The following is a 19,496-nucleotide window of genomic DNA, read 5'->3' as shown; positions in this document are numbered from 1 at the left end:
TAAATAAAAGCAGGCCACATGTGGAGCAATGGTGAGAGTGTGCCAGGAACCAAAGATTATAATGAATTCATAATCAAATTCTTTGTATCTGAAATCTAATACAATTTGTAAATTTGGGGAAAATAGAAGAAAAGGAAAGAAAGAAAAGTCCACATGGTGAAATCTAGGGTCCTTGTTCTATCACTTAAAGCTATATTTTGTCTGGCCTGTTGCTACTGTGTAATGTTTTTTTTTTGCCATATACCTCTGGTGAACCCTACATCATACCCAGGGCAGTTTCTTTATTGTTGCTTCAACTTAGCACACTAGTTCCAAGTGATCTGCCTTTACTCTGCTTTTGCCCAGCCACCACTTAGAAAACCCTTTCCATATCCCCCTCTGCTTCTCTAGCTCCAATCCACTCAACTTAAGTTGTGCTTTCTTTTTGAGTCCTTCCATAGGAACATATCTTTTCTGCCTTTGGTTCTTTCATAGGAACCAACACATTGCTCTACTGATTGGAAGGGTTCCAGAAATACATGTTAAATACATGAGTGAAGATAATGGAGGAACTTGGAGACCATGAAAGAGACATTAGGAATAAGAAGCTTTAGTAAAGACTGAAAGACATTTGGCTAAGCTACTGAGCCAAAATAAGATGAACAAGTCCATTCCAACAAGTGTCATAGCAAGCATGGCAAAATAAACTTTGCTTAAATGTGCAACGCTTTAGGGTTAGGAGTAAGAAACAATACTTGGAATGATTAGAGGAGACCCCATGACAGGTTTACAAGACTAAAGGGTTTTTGCTTTCTGTAATAGGAAATAGGAGCGAGCTGCTGGTGGGGGGTTTCTTGTTGAATCTTACTGAAATCTTGCTGTCGGTCATTGGGTCTAGCTGTTGAGGGCAGCTGTGTGGCTGTAACATGCTCTGGAAGCAGGTGTTTCCCCCGATGTGGCATCTCCAGATGTCAGGCCCTGATCATGTCATTCATTCCTGCACACTCATTTCTCATATAAACACCTAATAGCAATCTAAGCCTATAACCATCGCTGAAGATGGTTTCCTTTAATATTGTTTCCTTTGTAAAGATTTCCTGTTTGGTAGACTAAAAAACAAGCTCGTGCCATTAAGTCTGTGCCTTCTTCTGCCCGACAGAGTAAAATCATAGAAAGGTTACTAATTGTAGATAGAGCATTCATTGTTCAAAATGACAGATTTCCTATGTACTTTAAGATGCTTATTAGGAAGTTTTAAAATCAAGTGGTTTTAATTCATTGCCTGCCCTGTTGCATTCTCCATTCAAAACACAAGCAGAATACTCCATGACTCTTCTGGACTTTGCTATCCAATCACACCAGTGTCAGAGTCCATTAGTTATTACAGACTCCATCAGCACGTCTTCCTCGCTGTGCAGAGAAGGCTAGTCGTGGGAAAGGACCTGGTGAAGGTCTTTGCCAACCAATTAAAAGATATATCAAGAGCCCTCTTTCTGGATAATTCCCAAAGATACCTGCTCTGATGAATCTCATTTGTTGGGATTTTTAGCAACCTATCGCCAGTCTCTTAAGAAAAACAGGTTTCAGTGCATGCAGACTTTAACTTATAAATTAAAAGTACTGGGTTTCAAAAGTTGTAGGTTAGTTGGTAGGGCTTTAATTGCAGTTGCATTCATAGATAACATTTGTTAAGTACCTACTGTGTTTAAATTAAACAGTATGCTAGGTAATGTGAGAGAGTCAGAGATGAAACAGGTATTTTTAAGGAACTAGGGAGAGAGGGGGTAGACCTCTACTAGAGAGAGAGGATATTTTTAAGGAGCTAGAAGAATAGGGTATTTATATATGTAAATACCCCAAATAAAGGAGGAATACAAAGTAATAAGGGAGTGCAGAGATAGTAGGTGGAGGACATTTCTTACAGGAGATTCAGGAAGACTTGGCAGAAGAGGCATTTATTTTGCATTGATGAATGAGAGTATTGGATTTCTCTCCTTGAAGTAGCTATAGTGATTCTGATGATGGCTCTGACCTCTAAGCCCCTTGTGATCATTAAGTTTTTTACAACCTTAGGAGGGCTGGCTGGGAGGTAGAGGCTCTAGTAGCTGGCCAGCTGCCAGTCAGTATGAAAAGGCTCCAGTAGCCAGGAGGTGACAAGAGGATTGGCCCAGGGATTTTATTGCAGTTTTATTGCAGTTTAATTTAGTGACCCTTTCTTGAGCCCCTGCTATGTATGAAAACACTGTGTGGAGACTAAGATAAATAAAACGATATCCCTCCCATTTACTAACTAGTGGAGGGTATAAACACATAATACAACTAAGTATAGCATGAGGCAGAGTTGTAATTGGGCTGTAGAGGTATAAGCAAAGGGCCATGGAAGCAAGAGAGGAGGAAGCCACTGGCATGGTATTTTGTGGTGGGAGTCAGTTAAGGCTTCAAACAGGAAGTAATATTTGACTGGGCCTTGAAAATGAGTGCGCTTTCAAATGTGGCAAGGAAGGGAAAAAGCATGGCACGGAGAGTAAGTAGCATAAGAGAGGCACATAAGCTGTGCATAGTCTAGTGATGCTAGAATGGCTAGGAGTGAGTTGGAAAGGTTGGATGGAGCTGAGTCCTGAGGACCTTTAAGTGACAATGCTAAGAGAGCTAGACTGTTCTGTAAGCAGAAGGGAGCCACCGAATGTTTTTGAGCAAGCAGGCAGCACGATGTGATTTGTGTCACGTTCACTGTGCTATGAATGGGTGGCTTAGAGGGAAATGAAATAGAGGGTGGTAAGCAAGAGCATCAGTCGAGGTCAGAGATGATAAGAGTGTGAACTGAGGTGGGAGGAATGGAAATGGAAAGAAGGAGATAGGTTCAAGACACACTTACAGGGTAGAAGCAGTAAAAGCTGTACCTCCGGTTTGAAATGGAGATGAGAAGGAGCAAGGAGCGAAGACACCAGTGCTCCTGGTGACGCAGAGGTAGTGCCATGAATGAACATGGCAACATTGCTGGAAGAGCAGGTTTGATTTTGGAAAATGGGGAGTTTGAGATGTTTCTTCCCAGGCAAGTACTGGAAGTTCTTGTCAGGAGCTTAAGCATTGTACCAGGGCCAAAGATAAAAATTTGGAGAATCATTACCAAACAAATGAGAGTGGAAGCTGTGGGACCAGAAGAGCTGGCCCTGAGAAAATACAGGGCAAGGAGCGATAGTCAAAATCAGCACATGCTTTACTAGAAAACACCTTCTGGAGAAGGTAGGAAGAAGAAAAGCAAATAGCAAAAGGAGGCAGAGTTGTCAACGAGAGTAAAACTAGGAAAGGGAGGAGTGTTTCCGAGAGTAGGGAGGTGCCCAGAGTCTTCAGCTGCTGGGACTATGGGAATGTGGTAGGCCTGGGGGCAGGAGGGAGCTCTAGCCTGTCATACCTGCACATTGTTCATCTAAATATCTATGTGCATAAAAGTATTTATAAGTCAGCGAGACTCTATCCTTAGCCTGCCATCCTTGTTCATTTTCTGTTGGTATTCCTCCCCAAACCACACCCCTCGTATCTCCCGTCAACTCTTTCTTCAGACAGTGGGAGGGGGAGAAATGAAGGGGGGAAGTTGAAGCACAAAAGGAGTTGAAGTTAAAATATTAAGTGTTTGTGGTTTGTTTGTAAATAAGTTGCATATTCTTTATTTTGAATAAGCCACCTTAATGATAATAAAGTCACTTTGTCTAATTTTTAAGTTCACTATATCTCTAGTGGTCATAAATGTGTTTGTCATAAGAAGTAAAAGTAATCTGAAAATCCTGGGTCCAGGTGAGTAGACTTAACATGTATTTACCGATTCTGACGTGGTCTTAATATCAATCATTATCCAATTTTATTTTTGTTCGTAAATAAATACCACTCACCTCACTCAGTCCAGATTTATGAAGGAAACGGTGCTGGTTTTGCTGACATAAACCAATCATATTTACTTTTAGTTAACCATGTGTCTTTTGCATTCCAGCCCATCTGTATTTCTATTTCACTATTACTTTAAATTTAAACAGCTGGTTATATAATTTCTAAAGGTTCTGTTTTCGTGTTTGATATTCAGACTTCAGGATCCAGAACCTTTATTCTATTGACTAGAAACTAGTATTCACTGGATAAAGGTAACATGAGTTATATCCATTTGTCTTTCTAGATTTTGGCTTCAGTAACCTCTTCACTCCTGGGCAGCTGCTAAAGACCTGGTGTGGCAGCCCTCCCTATGCTGCACCTGAACTCTTTGAAGGAAAGGAATATGACGGGCCCAAAGTGGACATCTGGGTATGTGACTGCCTTCCCTTATACCCCATAGCATTAGTTACCCTTGACTGATGACAGCTGTCCTCATCCTGGACAACACGTAGTACTGCACTAGAACTGATCACCTGTTCTTCGAATTCCCAATTCTTGGTGCAGTCTGTTCTTCAACCTTTGTCTTATGGACTGAGCCACGGAGTTCAACCTCCCCCTTTGCATCTGCAAAAAAAAAAAAAACCCTAGGGCAAGCTTGGATGGGTACCCTTGCCAAGAACAGAAATTCTTTCTGTTGTTGCCACTTGCGTTCTCCCTAGGATGAGTAATGAGAGAAATTCTAGTTATGTTCCCAAAAAGTAATGTCTGGAAGCAAAGAAGAATGCTGACTATTCTAAAGATGATTGGCCTTGACAATGCCCCATATTATTTCTCATAAAAAAAGAAGAAAAAGTTTGTTCCATTATCTCGTGCATGACTCACCATTATCTTCATACACATACTATAATGGCCTTTTTTGTTTCCTCTGATGTGATTAATTGTATGTACTCTCTGTTTGGGATGCAGAGCCTCGGAGTTGTCCTCTATGTGCTTGTGTGTGGTGCCCTGCCATTTGATGGGAGCACACTGCAGAATCTGCGGGCCCGGGTGTTGAGTGGAAAGTTCCGCATCCCATTTTTTATGTCCACAGGTAAGGGAGTTGCCATCACACAGCTATGACTGGGTTCATGGAACATTAGACATGCTAAGTTATCCCAGGAATTGAGTGACAGAGTATAAATTACCCATTTAACCGCCTTTTTTGGCTCCAGTTTGCTGAATTGACACCTCCAGAGGCAAGGTTCTATAGGAACAGAGCATCTAGGCTTTGGCATCAGATAACCCTCCTGAGTTTGGCTCTGGGCTCTACATAGGACTACCAGTGTGGTGTGGCAGACCACTGCGTCTTTCTGAGCTTCAGTTTCCTCATCAATAAATGGCTGACAGTTTTGTGAGGGCTACAACTATGAGAACTAAATTAAATAATGTGTGTAAAGTTAATAGGTACATCGCATAGTAGCAGTAGTCGTAGTAGTTTCACCCCTGTCTTCACCTCATCCCTCACCCTTTTTCAGGATGATATTGCTATTTACTGGGGCCCCATTGAGATGTGGTAATAAATGCCAAGGATAAAGCAGGCTTTGCATCTTAATCTTGCTGCTACTACATTTCCTGCCTCTATGACATTTATCCCCCAGACTCAAAAAGTACTTTTTAAATGAGTGGGCAATAGGGTAAGTAGCTCTTAGAAGAATTTAACACTGAAGACAGACACCAGACACCCAGAATCTACAGTGTTTCATCACCATCTGTGTGCACTTAAGAACATTCTGGAGACAATGCTGTAGGCAATCTATTTAGTTTTGCTTAATCATGATTTCACTTTAAGGAACAACATACAGAGTGTGTGTCTGCTGGGTTGGCAACACACTATAAGCACGTGGGAATGACGTTTTAGAATAAATGAGAATTGCATCTAGAATAAATTTCAGAAATTTTATTTCTAAAATGCATTTTAGAAAAAAGCTGTGAGAAAAATAAAATAGAGAAGGGGTGTTAGGGATGGTGGGTGGGTGGTTATTTGGAAAGGTATGTCAGGGAACCCCTTCACTGAGAAGTCAACATTTCAACGAAGGCTTGAAGAAGGCGAGGGCGTGAGCCGTGCAGTCTGAGGAAGAGCTTTCCAGGCTGAGGGGACGGCAGGTAGAAAGGCCCCAGTGAGGGAGCATGACTGGGTGTCTAAGGAACAGGATGGAAGCCTCTGTGCTGGAAAGGAATGAGTGAGGGGACAGGAGAGATGCCATCAGAGAGGCAACAGAGAGCTCACTTTGAGGGCTTAGTCAGTCAGCGTTAAGGCCTCTTTCACTCTGAGTGAAATGCAAAGGATCAGAGGATTTTAACAGAGGAATGATATTATCTGACTTTTCGGTTTCTTCTAACTTTTATTATGAATATTTTCAAACATGCAAAAATATCTAAAGAACTTTACGGTGACTTTTGTGTTTTAAAAAAATCACTTTGGCAGCTCTGTTGGTTGAAAGGTTCAAGGGCTGAAGGAGGGAGACCAGTTAGTAGGAGACTTTTATCCACGTGAGAGATATTGGTGGCTAGTTCCCAGACTGGGGTGTAGAGGTGGGAATGGTAAGAAGTCGTCAGATTCAAGAGATAATACAGGGGCTTCCCTGGCGGTCCAGTGAGTAAGACTCCACGCTCCCAATGCAGGGGACCCAGGTTCGATCCCTGGTCGGGGAACTAGATCCCGCATGCCGCAACTAAGAGTTCGCATGCTGCAGTGAAGATCCATCATGCCACAATTGAGACCTGGTGCAGCCTAAACAAATAAATGAATACATAAATATTTTTTAAAAAAGAGAGAGATAGGGCTTCCCTGGTGGCGCAGTGGTTGAGAGTCCGCCTGCCGATGCAGGGGACACGGGTTCGTGCCCCGGTCCGGGAAGATCCCACATGCCGCTGAGCGGCTGGGCCCGTGAGCCATGGCCGCTGAGCCTGTGCGTCTGGAGCCTGTGCTCTGCAACAGGAGAGGCCACAACGGTGAGAGGCCCGCGTAACGCCAAAAAAAAAAAAAAAAGAGATAGTATGTACTGTGTGGCAGGCTCTGTTTCAAGCATTTTGCAAACATTAACTCATTTAATTACTTTAACAACCCTGTAAGATACATGGGAGTATTACCCCCATTTTATAGGTGATAAAACTGAAGCCAGGAGATGTTTAGCAATTTTCCCAAGATAACACAGCTACTAAGTGACTAAACTAGAATTTGAGCCTAGGCAGTCTGGCTCCAACAACATATATGTGGGATTTGATGTGAGAGAAAAAGTAATTATTAATAATCCAGGGGTTTTGGCTTGAGCAACTGGAAGGATGGATTTATTGCTAACAGAGATGGGAATGGAGAGATATTTTATATGTGTTAGTTTGAGATGCCCATTAGACATCTAAGTTGAGATATTGTATAGGCAGTTGAATATAGGACTGTACCTTAGTTGGGAGTGGTGGGCTAGTGATACCCATTTGAGAATGATCAGTATGTAGGTAATACAGTATTTTAAGCTCTGAGGTAAGGTCACTTTTTAGGCCATGATTGCAGAGAAGAGAAGAGGTCTAAGGATTAATCTCTGGGACACACTAATATTCAGAGATCAGGAACGTGAAGAGGGATCCACATAGGAATTGCTAGTAAGGTAAGCCAGAGAGTCCTCTGTTCTAGAAAACAAGTGAAGAGAATGTTTCAAGGAGGAGGGAATGAGGAACTGTGGGGGGTGCTGCTGATACGTCAGATGACTGAGAACTTGTTGGAGGACGGAGGGAACAGAAAGCACCCATTGAACTGAGAAGGCATCTTGAGACCAAAAAACAAGGTAGGCAGCTCCAGGTGATCAATGGGTCAGTTTATTATAGGGTAACTTACTCACAGAATAAGTAGGATCAGGCGGACAACCATCCAGGAACACTCACAATGGTACCGTGCACTGCCAAGGGGACAATTTTATCGTTAACCTAAGGGGCGTGGGTATGTGCTTGGAAACAGTAAGTGCATTCCTAAGTCAATATTTATTAATGGGTAGCTAGGCTATTAATGGGCACCAGGAATATGTCAGCAAAGGTCTTCATCATTGTTTGGAGACCACCAGAGCACAGAGGCCACCTGGACCTAATGATCATGAAACAATGGCTATTAACTACAGAGTCCTTGATGACAGAGAAGTGACTTAGCACAGTCCTAGGTAGGGTCAGTGGAAGGACGGGAGGCATGGTAGGAGCCCAGAATGTCATCAGTTATGCTAATAGCCATACAGAACTGGATACTGGATTTAAAGAGATCACTGATGACCCTGAAGTACCGCCTTGGTGGAGGAACAGGAGTAATACCCTGACCCATGTAGATGCGGCCGGAAAGGGGTGGACGGGAAGCGGAGAAAGGAAACAGACACAGCTCTTCGCAGTTCTGCTCTGGAAGGAGGCAGAGAAGGGGTGGAGTGGATTGTTCTGGCCGGAGTCACCAGTGATCTTGTCATAATCTATTGGATATCCTTGGTCTTTATCTTAATGACTGCCCAGCAGTATTTAGTGCTAAATGCTAAAAGTTCACTCCTTTCTTTCTTTTGTTAAATATAAACTTTATTTTTTAGAGCAGTTTTGGGTTCATAGCAAAATTAAGCAGAAAGTACGGAGAGCTCCCATATACGTCCTGTCCCCTTACACCCATAGCTTCCCCCACCGTCAGTATCCGGCACCACAGTAGAACATTTGTTACGGTCCATCAACCTGCTGCGACACTACATTGGATTACCATCTAAAGTCCATCGTTTACTAGGGCTCAGTCTTGGTGTTGTACATTCCGTGGGTTTGGACAAATACATAATGACATGTATCTACCATTATAGTATCATTCAGAGCAGTTTCACTGCCCTAAGAATCCTCTGTGCCTATTCATCCCTCCCACTCCCTTAACCTCTGGCAGTCAATGATCATTTTACTGTCTCCACAGTTTTGCCTTTTCCAGAATGTCATATAGTTGGAAACATACATTATGTAGCCTTTTCAGATTGGCTTCTTTCACTTAGTAATATGCATATAAGTTTCCTCTGTGTCTTTTCGTGGATTAATAGCTCACTTCTTTTTAATGCTCAATAGTACTCCATTGTCTGGATGTACCACAGTTTACTTATCCATTCACCTGCAGATGGACCTCTTGGTTGCTTCCAAGTTTTGGCAATAATGAACAAAGCTGTAATAAATATCCGTGTGCAGGTTTTTGTGTGGATGTAAGTTTTTAACTCATCTGACTAAATACCAGGGAGTGTGATTGCTGGATTATACCATAAGAGTATGTTTAGTTTTGTAAGAAACCACCAAAGTGTCTTTCAAAGCGGTTGTGCCATTTTGCATCTCCACCAGCATTTGGTATTGTCAGTGCTTTGGATTTTTGCCTTTCTAGTAGATGTGAAGTAGTAGCTTGTTATTTTAATTTGTAATCCCTGATGATGTATGATGGTTAACATTTCATATGCATGTTTACCATCTGTATATCTTCTTTGGTGACATGTCTAAATGTTTTGCCCATTTAAAAAAATGATTTATTTATTTATTTATTTATTTGGCTGTGCCGGGTCCTAGTTGCAGCACGGGAACTCTTAGTTGCGGCATGTGGGATCTAGTTCCCCAGCTAGGGGATCGAACCCAGGCCCCTCCTGCATTGGGAGTGTGGAGTCTTAGCCACTGGATCACCGGGGAAGTCCCTTGCCCATTTTTAAATTTGGTTGTTTGTTTTCTTATTGTTGAGTCACTCCTTACTTTTTAAAACACTTTTTTTCCCATTGCTTCTCAGATGCCACGTTCTGCAGTTTTCCTCCTGTCTCTCTGAGTACACCTTGTTTGCCAGATTTCTCTTTCTCTGTTCATCCTTTAAATCTTTTCTTCTTTACACCATCTTTCTGAGCATCTTATTCACTGCTGTGGCTTCAGGGAGTACAGTGATGTTCAGTCCCCAGTTAACACTTGGGTAACTCTCTGGCCCAGACCTCTCCTCTGGAATGAGAGGCTATATATCCAACCAGTTGCTACCAGTCAGCTTTACTTGTATGTCTTGAATTCACATCAGTGGAAACATTTTCAAAACTGAATTTAATCCCTCCCTAGAATTGCTCCATTCTGTGTTCCCTATCTTAGTGAATGGTGTCACCGTCTGACCAAGAAGCTAGCCTTGATTCCTCCTCTCTTACCATCACCACAGCCACTCACTTACCAAATCCTGTAGATTCAACCCTCCATTCCTGTAGACACTTCTGTAGTGGCTCTTGCCTGGATTAAATAATAGCCAATTAAATGGACGCCTGGCTCCAGCCTTATCCCTCTCTAATGCGTTCTCCACACGGCTGCATGAGTAATGTTTCTAAACTATATATGACAACACACACACACACACACACACACAAAATTTGGTTATATCATTTTCCGGCTTAAACTTTTCAATGGTTTACCATTGCCTCTAGGCTGCAGTTCGCTCCTTAATGCGGCTAGAGCACTGACTTCATTTTTGACCATGACCGTAGTAAAAGATACATTTCATACAGTGACCTAGAAAATACATATATACATACAGCTGAACAAAAGTTTTTTTAAAAAGTAAAACTTGTCTTTACTAGGTGCAGTGCACTCTAATACATTTTATTCTATTACATTAAAAATGCTAATTATAACTTACTGAATTGATCTCATGACTGCTTTTTGAAAAACAATGACATAGTAATACTTCTGTGACCTGGCTCGTGCCTATCTCTGCAGCCCCAGATCCTGTTCTACATCTAGTCGCCCTAATTTCCTTCTGGTTCCCGGAACAAGTGATACTCTCTGGAGCAACTCCCTCTGCCTGGGGTACTTCTTCCTCCCCCTACCCTACCCCATGCCACCCACTCCTGTATTCTAGAGCAAGAAATTAGATGTGATAAAAATAAGAATCTAGATAATTTCTACCAGTCTTTCTTTTATCATGGGACTTCCCAAACATTTCATTGTAATTGTTTCTTTCATTATATATCTTCCATAGCAGACTGTGAGCTTAGAGAAAGTAAAGACAAAATGTGGGGTTTTTTTCACAGTTGTCTCTAGCCTAGCAGAGTATCTGGCATGTGGTAGGATTTAGTAAACAGTATGTAGATAGTAAATAGGATCCTTCTTAAAACCCTCCAGTCACTTTCATTTACACTTAGAAGACAATTCCAAAAGTCATTATTATTAGAAAACAATTCCAAAAGTCATTATTATTATGGCCTACAAGGCACACTGTGGTTGGCCCCTCTCTTTAATCTCATTTCCTGCTTTTCTTCCCTTTAGGCCCCGAGCTCCAGTTACAGAGGCGTCCTTGCTGTTTCTCAGACTTTCCAAGTGCATGCATTCCTGTTTCCTCACATATTTACATGGCTTCCTCACCTAACCTGAGGTTTCTGCTTAAATGTCCCCCCAGAGAGACCTCTCCTGATACCCCGTCATTCTCTTTCCGTAACGCTGCTTCACAGTTTTCCATGGCACTCACCACTACCTGACCTTATTTGTTTACTGTGTCCCCACCCCTTATCCCCACTGCCTCTTGACTGTAATAGGATTTTGTTTTTGTTCACTGCCGTGTTCCCATGGCTTAGGACAGTGCGTGGGTCCTGGTGGGCACTCAGGAAATATTTGCTGAATGAATGCATGCATGCATGCATAGATTTGTTACAGTGCTCACTACCGAATAATTCAAATAATAATATCAATAACGGTAATTTACGTTTCTTTAGGGCTTTCAAGTTTACAAAGTATTTCCTATACTTGATCTAATTTGAGCTATGTAATTGTACTCTGGAATTGGTATTGACACTAGCATTTATCATTTTGCCAATGAAGTTTAAGAATCTGAAGTTTAAAGAAATTAGTTGACATGCCAAAAGCCACACAGGTAATAAGTGACCAAGTTAGTACTCAAATTCAGTGTCTGTTCTACTACACCACACCGCTGCAGAGAAAGGGCAGTGTAAACAAACCACTTCCTCTGCTTTGCTAGTGTCCACAGTGTTTCCTGTGAGCAGCTTGGATCCGTTCTCCCCTCCACCTCCACATCATGGCAAAAGATTTTTACTCAAGCCTTACAGAGCTGGCTTCCGATAGTGGATGCTGGTGAAATAGCTAGCCTTGCTGTCAGCCACATCGTTTCTTAGTGCTTAGAAATAAACCATGTAACATTTTAACTACTTAGGAAGAGCTAATATTTACAACATGATATACGTTAACACGGAAGTTTAAAGACTCATAGAACACCAACATAATTATCCTAAATGCGGTCACTTTTTAATCCTGGACAAGTAATTCCCTAAGTAGGAATAACATTTTTTGTAAGATTAAGTACAGGAAGTGACAAACAACCCAATCTAGGAAATGAGTAGACGGTTGCTGTGTTACTAGTGTGATCTCTCTGCCCTCAGGGACATACATGTGCTCGGCCTTGCCTACCAGCGTAGGCCTGAATCCCAAGGCCCTTCGAGACTGCTGTCTGAAGGATAAAGGCATACGATGGTTTAGTCTTCTCTCAGCTTAGACGTCCTTCAAGTACCAAAAAGTTTCGAGTTCATGTAAAGGAAACCTAGAGTCTGTCCCTGAGTCTTTTTGCTGGTTACACCTCTAGCTTCTAGGCATAATTGCACCTCGTTAGACCTAGAGTTAATTCTTTATATGGAGGCTGGAGCCAGCCGCTTTCCAGCCTGTCAGGTCAGCCATTACTGTGCTACAGATAATAATGTAGTTGAGGGAAGTCCTAAAAAACAAGATCCTTTTTTTCTCAGGCTGTTGTCATGGACTTGAACTGAGTTTATCCATTTTTCTGCCAGAAGGATCTAGAAACTCCAGCAGAGCTGGTGTCGGTTTTCAAATGAGCATTTGGGTGGCCGAGTGGGGAAGGCCTCATGGTCCAGCTTCTTCTAGCCAAGTTGAATTCCAGAGTATCTACCACTGTGTGGGAGGCCATGCTATACAAATGGATACGGTTAGTTTAAGAATTCTAAGCATCTCTTTATTGTCAGTAATGTGTGGAATGAAGTGTCCTCCCAATTAGTGGATATCTCTAGGCCTAGGCTTGGTTGTTTGATACAACCTTCCCTTCCTGGACATCCCGAGATATTCTAAAGACATACTTTCAAGTTGCAATGACAGTGGTATAAATTTAAGAGGATTTATTCAAGGGAGATCGATATTATACTACCTAGTTCAATAGCTATGTATGTGTCTTCCTCTCCTCTTCCCTAGAATGCAAGCTCCTGTATATCAGAACTGTGTTTCACACACACATCATCATCCTCCCATAAGCCTTAAGAGCATCTGGTATGGCATAAATATTCAGTAATTTTTTTTAATGAAAAATTGAATCATCACTTACCTATAGACTCTTCCATCAGACTCTTGCATTTTATTATTAAAGTGATACGTAACTCACTGATGATCTGAATTATTAATTGGTTTTACGTACTTTTGTTATATACATTAATATGTAAATGACCAGGTCAAGTGATTTCTAGTTTTTAAAAGGGTTTGATCTACGATGGAGTTGGCTTTCAATGTCTCAAGTAAAATACATTTGGTCTAGGCAAGTGTTTTTGGATTAAACTTCTCAGAGCATCCCAGAGAGCAGTTAGGTAAAACCCTGAGCCTAAATTATAAAAGGATTCAAAGTTGAACCTTGCTGTTTTTTTGAGTTTCTGCAGAAGGTGAGACCTGACCTGGCCACATATGTTAGCAGTTGCTTTCTCTGAGTTCCGGTCCCACTGACGGAAGCCAACAATGTAAAGTTTTTGAGCACCAAGCTCAGTCACTACCAGTATATTTTTAAAAACCATCAGAGGCCTACTTCTTAAAGCCTAGTTTGTCTTATTCACCACTTATATCACCTGCTAGCAGATATAGTAAGATCAGTCATTTATTGGGTTGGCCAAAAAGTTCATTTGGATTTTTTGGTAACATCTTATGGAAAAACCCGAACGAACTTTTGGGCCAGCCCAATATTTAGCTGAAGGAGAATTAATTTCCAGTGAAAAAAATGCATTGAGGCAAGTATATAGAGATCTCTTGTGGACAATATTTTTGAGTCTTTATTGATTAGACTTCATTGTGACTTAATTAATTGTAATACTGCATAAGCATTTTATCCCTGGGAATGCAAGACCCAGGCTTACATTATGCTTCTGATGGAGACTACCTTGCAGCTACTGCCAAAAAGCTTCTACTTAGATGCAAACAGTTCTGCCCTGATTGGCTTACTCGTCAAGAACCACACAGCATGCGGGATTGGGACGGGAGATTAAAGTAACTCGCCCATCAGTCTCCGTATACTAAGGAGCTCAGAGTCCTCAAAACAGTTCTCTCGTACTTTTTTAAGGTATACTCAGCCTCTAGGGAGACAACCTGTGTAGTGCTTTCATGTTAGTGAGTGCAGAAATCCACACGATGTCAGGAACGAGGCTAGGGCTACCTCAGAGTTAAGCAAGCCTCCCCTGAGCAGCTGAGCCGTGATTTTACCTAATATGATAGAAAACCAGGGGGTAAATACGGGTACTGCCCTATCTCGTACCACCCTTTTCAAGCACACTGTCTCCTAGCTTCAGCAACCCTAGAGAGGAAAACAGAGTAAGGGAAGAAGTTCTAGATGGAAGGACTCCAGAGATTTGAATAATAGCTAACATCCATTGAACACTTTCTTGATACCAGACACCGTTGCATTAACCTATGGAATATTTAACACAACGCTATGAGGTAAGCTACTCTTATCATTTGATAGACAAGACAGTTGAGGCATGGTAAGGATAGGTAACACACCCAGAATCACACAGCTGGGAAGTGGTGGAGCTGAGATTTGAGCCCGTGCACTCTGGCTTCAGAAGCCACCTAACTGTCTTCGATTGTACTTTAATTCTCAGTGAGTACATATATCACAGGTTATTCCAAGTATCCAGAGAGTCCTGGAATGGATATCTTTGCCCATCTGCATCTGGATTATTTTTGGAAAAAAGTGTTAGTATCAAGGACTATGTATTGGACTCTGATGTAAAGCTGAACCAGAGTTTTCTTCCACCGTAATGATTGCTATTAGGACTTAAAATATATTTGAATAATAAGGTAGTGTAAGTGACAAGTTTTTATTTTAAAAATGTGAACTGCAAATTGGACAGCCTCTAGTATGACAGTGTGGCATGTCAGGGGTAGATGTGGTCGTCCCCAGCCTTCAAGCCAGCGGCTCCTAATTTCTAAATCCTAATTCTGGCAAGATCACGGCCGCCTTGAAAATAAGCAAAGTTCGAGAAATAGATGTTAGTTTTCTAATAAATGGATACCTATGGGTCAAACAGTTGTTTTCTCCTCAGTCTATCTCAGGTTGATAAACTGTTAAAATGGAAGTTTTAGCCTCTCAGCCTAACTTTATGGATTCCTAATAGAAGCTTTTCTTATCTGTGCCATCATTATTTGCTAGATTGTGCCAAGCCATCTCCCTTTGGCCTCTGTTCAACCATAGAAAGTGTCTCACAGGATTTGGTCATAAGGAACTTTATTTCTATTCCAGAACATTCTGATAATAATTTGCAGAAACCAGTGTGGTAGAATTTGTATTTAAATCACTCTCCACTTCCTTGTCTGATCTCTTGCTGTTGGGCTATCCTTGTAGGAATTTTATGGAGTGCTTTGGTACTGGGACTCCCATTTTTCTCTCCCCGAAAGAACTAAAAGCAAATGGCTTCAAAACAAGACATTTTTTCCCTCAGTGTCACTTCTTTTAGAGGAGCTGATCTCAGTGCTTGTTTATTATGAGTCAAATCTTATCACAACCAGCGTTATTACAGATTAAGTTCTATTAGAGTTAATTCCAAGATTGTGTATTTTCTTTCATTGTGTAAAACTGTGGTATTGACTATCACTTTAAAGTTAGAAATACAAGTTAGAAATGTTTATGCATTTCTATTGTAACAGTAAAGTATCAAAATTTAATTTCTATAGAGTAAAAATCTTCTAATACCTACAGCACCATTGTTCTAGCAATATCCAGTATAACAAAACTTCATTGTAACAACAACAAAAACCCTGTATTTTGTATGATTGTACTTAACATTTATGTGATCTCTCAATGCAGGTATATGACAGTGCATTTAGTGTATGTTCTTTATACATAGAAATGTCTTATTTTAAGACCATTTGTCTACTTTGTTTAGATTTTAAAATAGTTGCTATGTAAGATAGATTTGACCTTGTCAGCTGACAGCTGACAATGACAGGGTTTCCTTGGGCATGTTAAAAAATATCATTTCTAGGACTTAGTCCACAAGCAGAGTGAGGATTCCTAGCTCCGGCCATCTTCATACCAAAAGAAGTTATGTTGGCAAAAACACCTATGATTTCTTATTGAGTTTCTTTTTAATTATTTCTGTAGGGATCATGACATTGCAAGATAGCACACTCTTTTAGCCATGATTATGACAGGATCAGGACATTATGACAGACTTTTTCTTTTCTTTTTTTCTTTTGGAAAAGTCAGATAGCATTAAAGAGGAGCTCTGAGTCACAAACATTTGTAAGTCCAGAACACAGATTCTTATCAAAGCCATGGTGCTCCATCCAGAGATTGTCATTGCAGACCAGTCATCAATCTTGTTCTGTTTGCCTGCTGTAATAGTGTCAGTTCTCCCCCAGACTGGTACCTGAGCTGGCCAAGTGGAGAGCAGAATCAGACAGTATTTCACATTGTATTCTTGTTCTGAAAAGTGTTAAAACTTTAGTGCCATGTAACTTTTTTAAAAAAAAATATGAAGTTGGGCTTCCCTGGTGGCTCAGTGGTTGAGAGTCCGCCTGCCAATGCAGGGGACGCGGGTTCGTGCCCCGGTCCGGGAAGATCCCACGTGCCGCGGAGCGGCTGGGCCCGTGAGCCATGGCCGCTGAGCCTGTGCGTCCGGAGCCTGTGCTCCGCAACGGGAGAGGCCACAACAGTGAAAGGCCCACGTACCGCAAAAAAAAAAAAAAAAAAAAAAAAAAAAAAGTTAATTCATTTTTCAGGGAAACAGACATTTTAATTTTAGCCAATTTATTTTTGTTTCTTTTTTGGATTTTTGAGATTTGAGAAAAATAGTGCTCTCTTTGAAATTTGAATTGCTCAGGAGAATTAAACCTTATTAAGAAGTTTGTTAAAGTTATTGAAAATAAAGAGCTCTTGGGCTACATGTTTTGGCATTACCTTTGAACACACCTAGTATTGACTGGAAAGGGGACGTGAGACACCACACACCACACCATACCCTCTTCCAAGGACCTGTAAGAAGCATGAATTTCCTGGGTGACTGCTTCTTCCTCGCATTCTTCCCATGCCTCCTGGCACACAGATGTCTTCTGTTCCCCCAGCTCCAAGCAGTTTTATGTGGTCAGAAAGAATCTGTGACTCAGTTCCTTTCAGACCACTCCTCTGCCCACAGAGCTGAAAATGGTTGCTTTGCATGTCGCGTACTTTGGCCACACTTAAAGGGCTTAAGGGACAGTTGGCATTTCCTCCATCATGGGATCAGCCTGCAGACTCTGAGGGCCAGTTCCTGAGTTTTTGCCTGCGCCTTCTGCCTGTGATCCCTTGACTGGGGAAGCCTGTCATTGCCAGCCTTCCATCCCAGTCCCCGTCATCACGCAACAGCCAGAGTATATAAACCAAGCTCACTCTTCTGTAGTGCACTTCAGCCTCCCCATCGTGTCCCCGCCTTCTCAGTTCACCTTAATGCAACTTGCCATTCCCCGTAACACTGTTTTCCAGCTGTTCATAGCCTTCTGACAATGAAGTTATCACCGAGCCCACTTTCTATGAACTTGGCTTATAGGAGACTCTATCGTGATAGAACCTGTGGTGACTACATGGCATTTGATCTGTTGGAAGAGGAGTGAAATTGATTTGATATGTTTTCATAAAGATACTCTAGCTACTACCTAATACATCAACAATTAATTTAGGTATTATATGGCTTTGGCATAACACTGACCAGAATTTGTATCCTGGTTTTGCCTCTTATTATCTGGTCAGGTTTCTTAACTTACTTGATTGTTAATTTCCTTACTTGTGAAATATTTATAATACTAATAAGCATTAGTGTGTGAATTAAATGCTTAAATTAACTTAAAGGGTTAATTTATTTTAATTAGCACTCTGCCTAGCTCTTATACAGTGCTTGGTAAATGTTAGTAATTATTATTAAATAATATTTTTGAATGAATTGCTCTATTAATCTTTCATTCCCTCCTTCCGTGTGTTGTTTTCCACGCTTTTCTTTCTCTCACCCTCACTCTCTTAAGAGGCTAAGGATACATTATTAATACTTTCAGACACATCCACAGGGTTTATGGAGAAGATTTATCTGCCAGGAGCTGTTTTGGTTTGTTGTACCATAACCTAGACGCTATGGCTAGGCCACATGCAGACGTCTCCTCACGTGGTAATCTGATTTACACATTATTCTGTGCAGCCTCAGAAAAGATCAGTGAGTAAGTACCCTCTGTGTGAATGAGACAAAGAACTCTAAAGCTGCAAGGGGGGGCCTTGGAAATCATCTGACCCAGGCTTTTGCCCCCAAACAGTGCCACATCTTAATCTTCTGTAAGGTGATAGTTGGCTGCTTTCTCTAGCTTGAAGCATGGAGAATGCCTATTCTATTGTGGGCTCTTGGAATCAGATTATTAAAGTTGTTAGAAGGAATTGTAGCAGTCACCTAGTCCCGTGTTTCTTTCAACTGGCATTACTGAGAACCTGTTACATACCGTGTGCTATGCGGACCCTGGGGACACAGAGTTCACTGAGACGTTCAAGGATCCCAAGTCTTCTTCACACCTAATACTGGGGCCCTTCTAACGACATCTCAAATGCCAGCCTCTGATGAGACATTTCTCGTGACAATAAGGATATTTATTTCAGGTCAAATTGATATTTCAGGTCAAATTGTTCCCTTTTCATAGTTATATGGTTTTTGGAGTTGGAGGAGACCAAAGAGTTCATCCTATTCAGTTGCTTCTGGACTTAATTTTCTTTCTTCTTTTTTTTTTAAAAAAGGGGGGGGTTCTTTATTTTTTTAATTAATTAATTAATTAATTTATTTATGGCTGCACTGGTCTTTGTTGCTGCGCGCAGGCTTTCTCTAGTTGCGGCGAGCGGGGACTGCTCTTCATTGTGGTGCGTGGGCTTCTCATTGCGGTGGCTTCTCTTGTTGCAGAGCACAGGCTCTAGGTGTGCAGGCTTCAGTAGTTGTGGCATGCAGGCTCAGTGGTTGTGGTGCGCGGGCTCTAGAGCGCAGGCTCAGTAGTTGTGGTGCACGGGCTTAGTTGCTCCATGGCATGTGGGATCTTCCTGGACCAGGGCTCGAACCTGTGTCCCCTGCATTGGCAGGTGGATTCTTTTTTTTAATTTTATTTAATTTATTTTTTTATACAGCAGGTTCTTATTAGTCATCAGTTTTATACACATCAGTGTATACATGTCAATCCCAATCACCCAATTCATCATACCACCACCCCTGGCAGGCGGATTCTTAACCACTGTGCCATCGGGGAAGGCCCTGGACTTAATTTTTTAAATAAAACCTTACTAAGAATACTAATGTATAAAATAAATAAAATTAGCTGTGCTCCAGGTATGGCCCTGCCTACTTGACTGCCCCCCTCACTTC

The 19,496-nt window shown here is 41.5% G+C and overlaps 1 protein-coding gene across 10 annotated transcripts in view; it reads left to right on the top strand.

Annotated features, from left to right (window-relative positions):
- SIK3 (SIK family kinase 3) overlaps positions 1-19,496 on the top strand; it is a 294,304-nt gene that overhangs the window by 238,564 nt on the left and 36,244 nt on the right. For all 10 annotated transcript variants that reach the window (XR_009564973.1, XM_060304092.1, XM_060304091.1 and 7 more), the window contains 2 exons: positions 4,145-4,269; positions 4,807-4,930. Coding sequence is in view for 9 of the 10 variants with exons in the window: in XM_060304092.1 (XP_060160075.1) it covers positions 4,145-4,269; positions 4,807-4,930 (249 nt within the window). In the remaining variant the exon portion in view is untranslated. The remainder of the gene's footprint in view (positions 1-4,144; positions 4,270-4,806; positions 4,931-19,496) is intronic.

Source organism: Globicephala melas, chromosome 8 (genome assembly GCF_963455315.2).
Source record: "Globicephala melas chromosome 8, mGloMel1.2, whole genome shotgun sequence".
In the NCBI taxonomy this organism is placed as follows: Eukaryota; Metazoa; Chordata; class Mammalia; order Artiodactyla; family Delphinidae; genus Globicephala; species Globicephala melas.
This window is presented reverse-complemented; position numbering and strand designations above follow the sequence as displayed.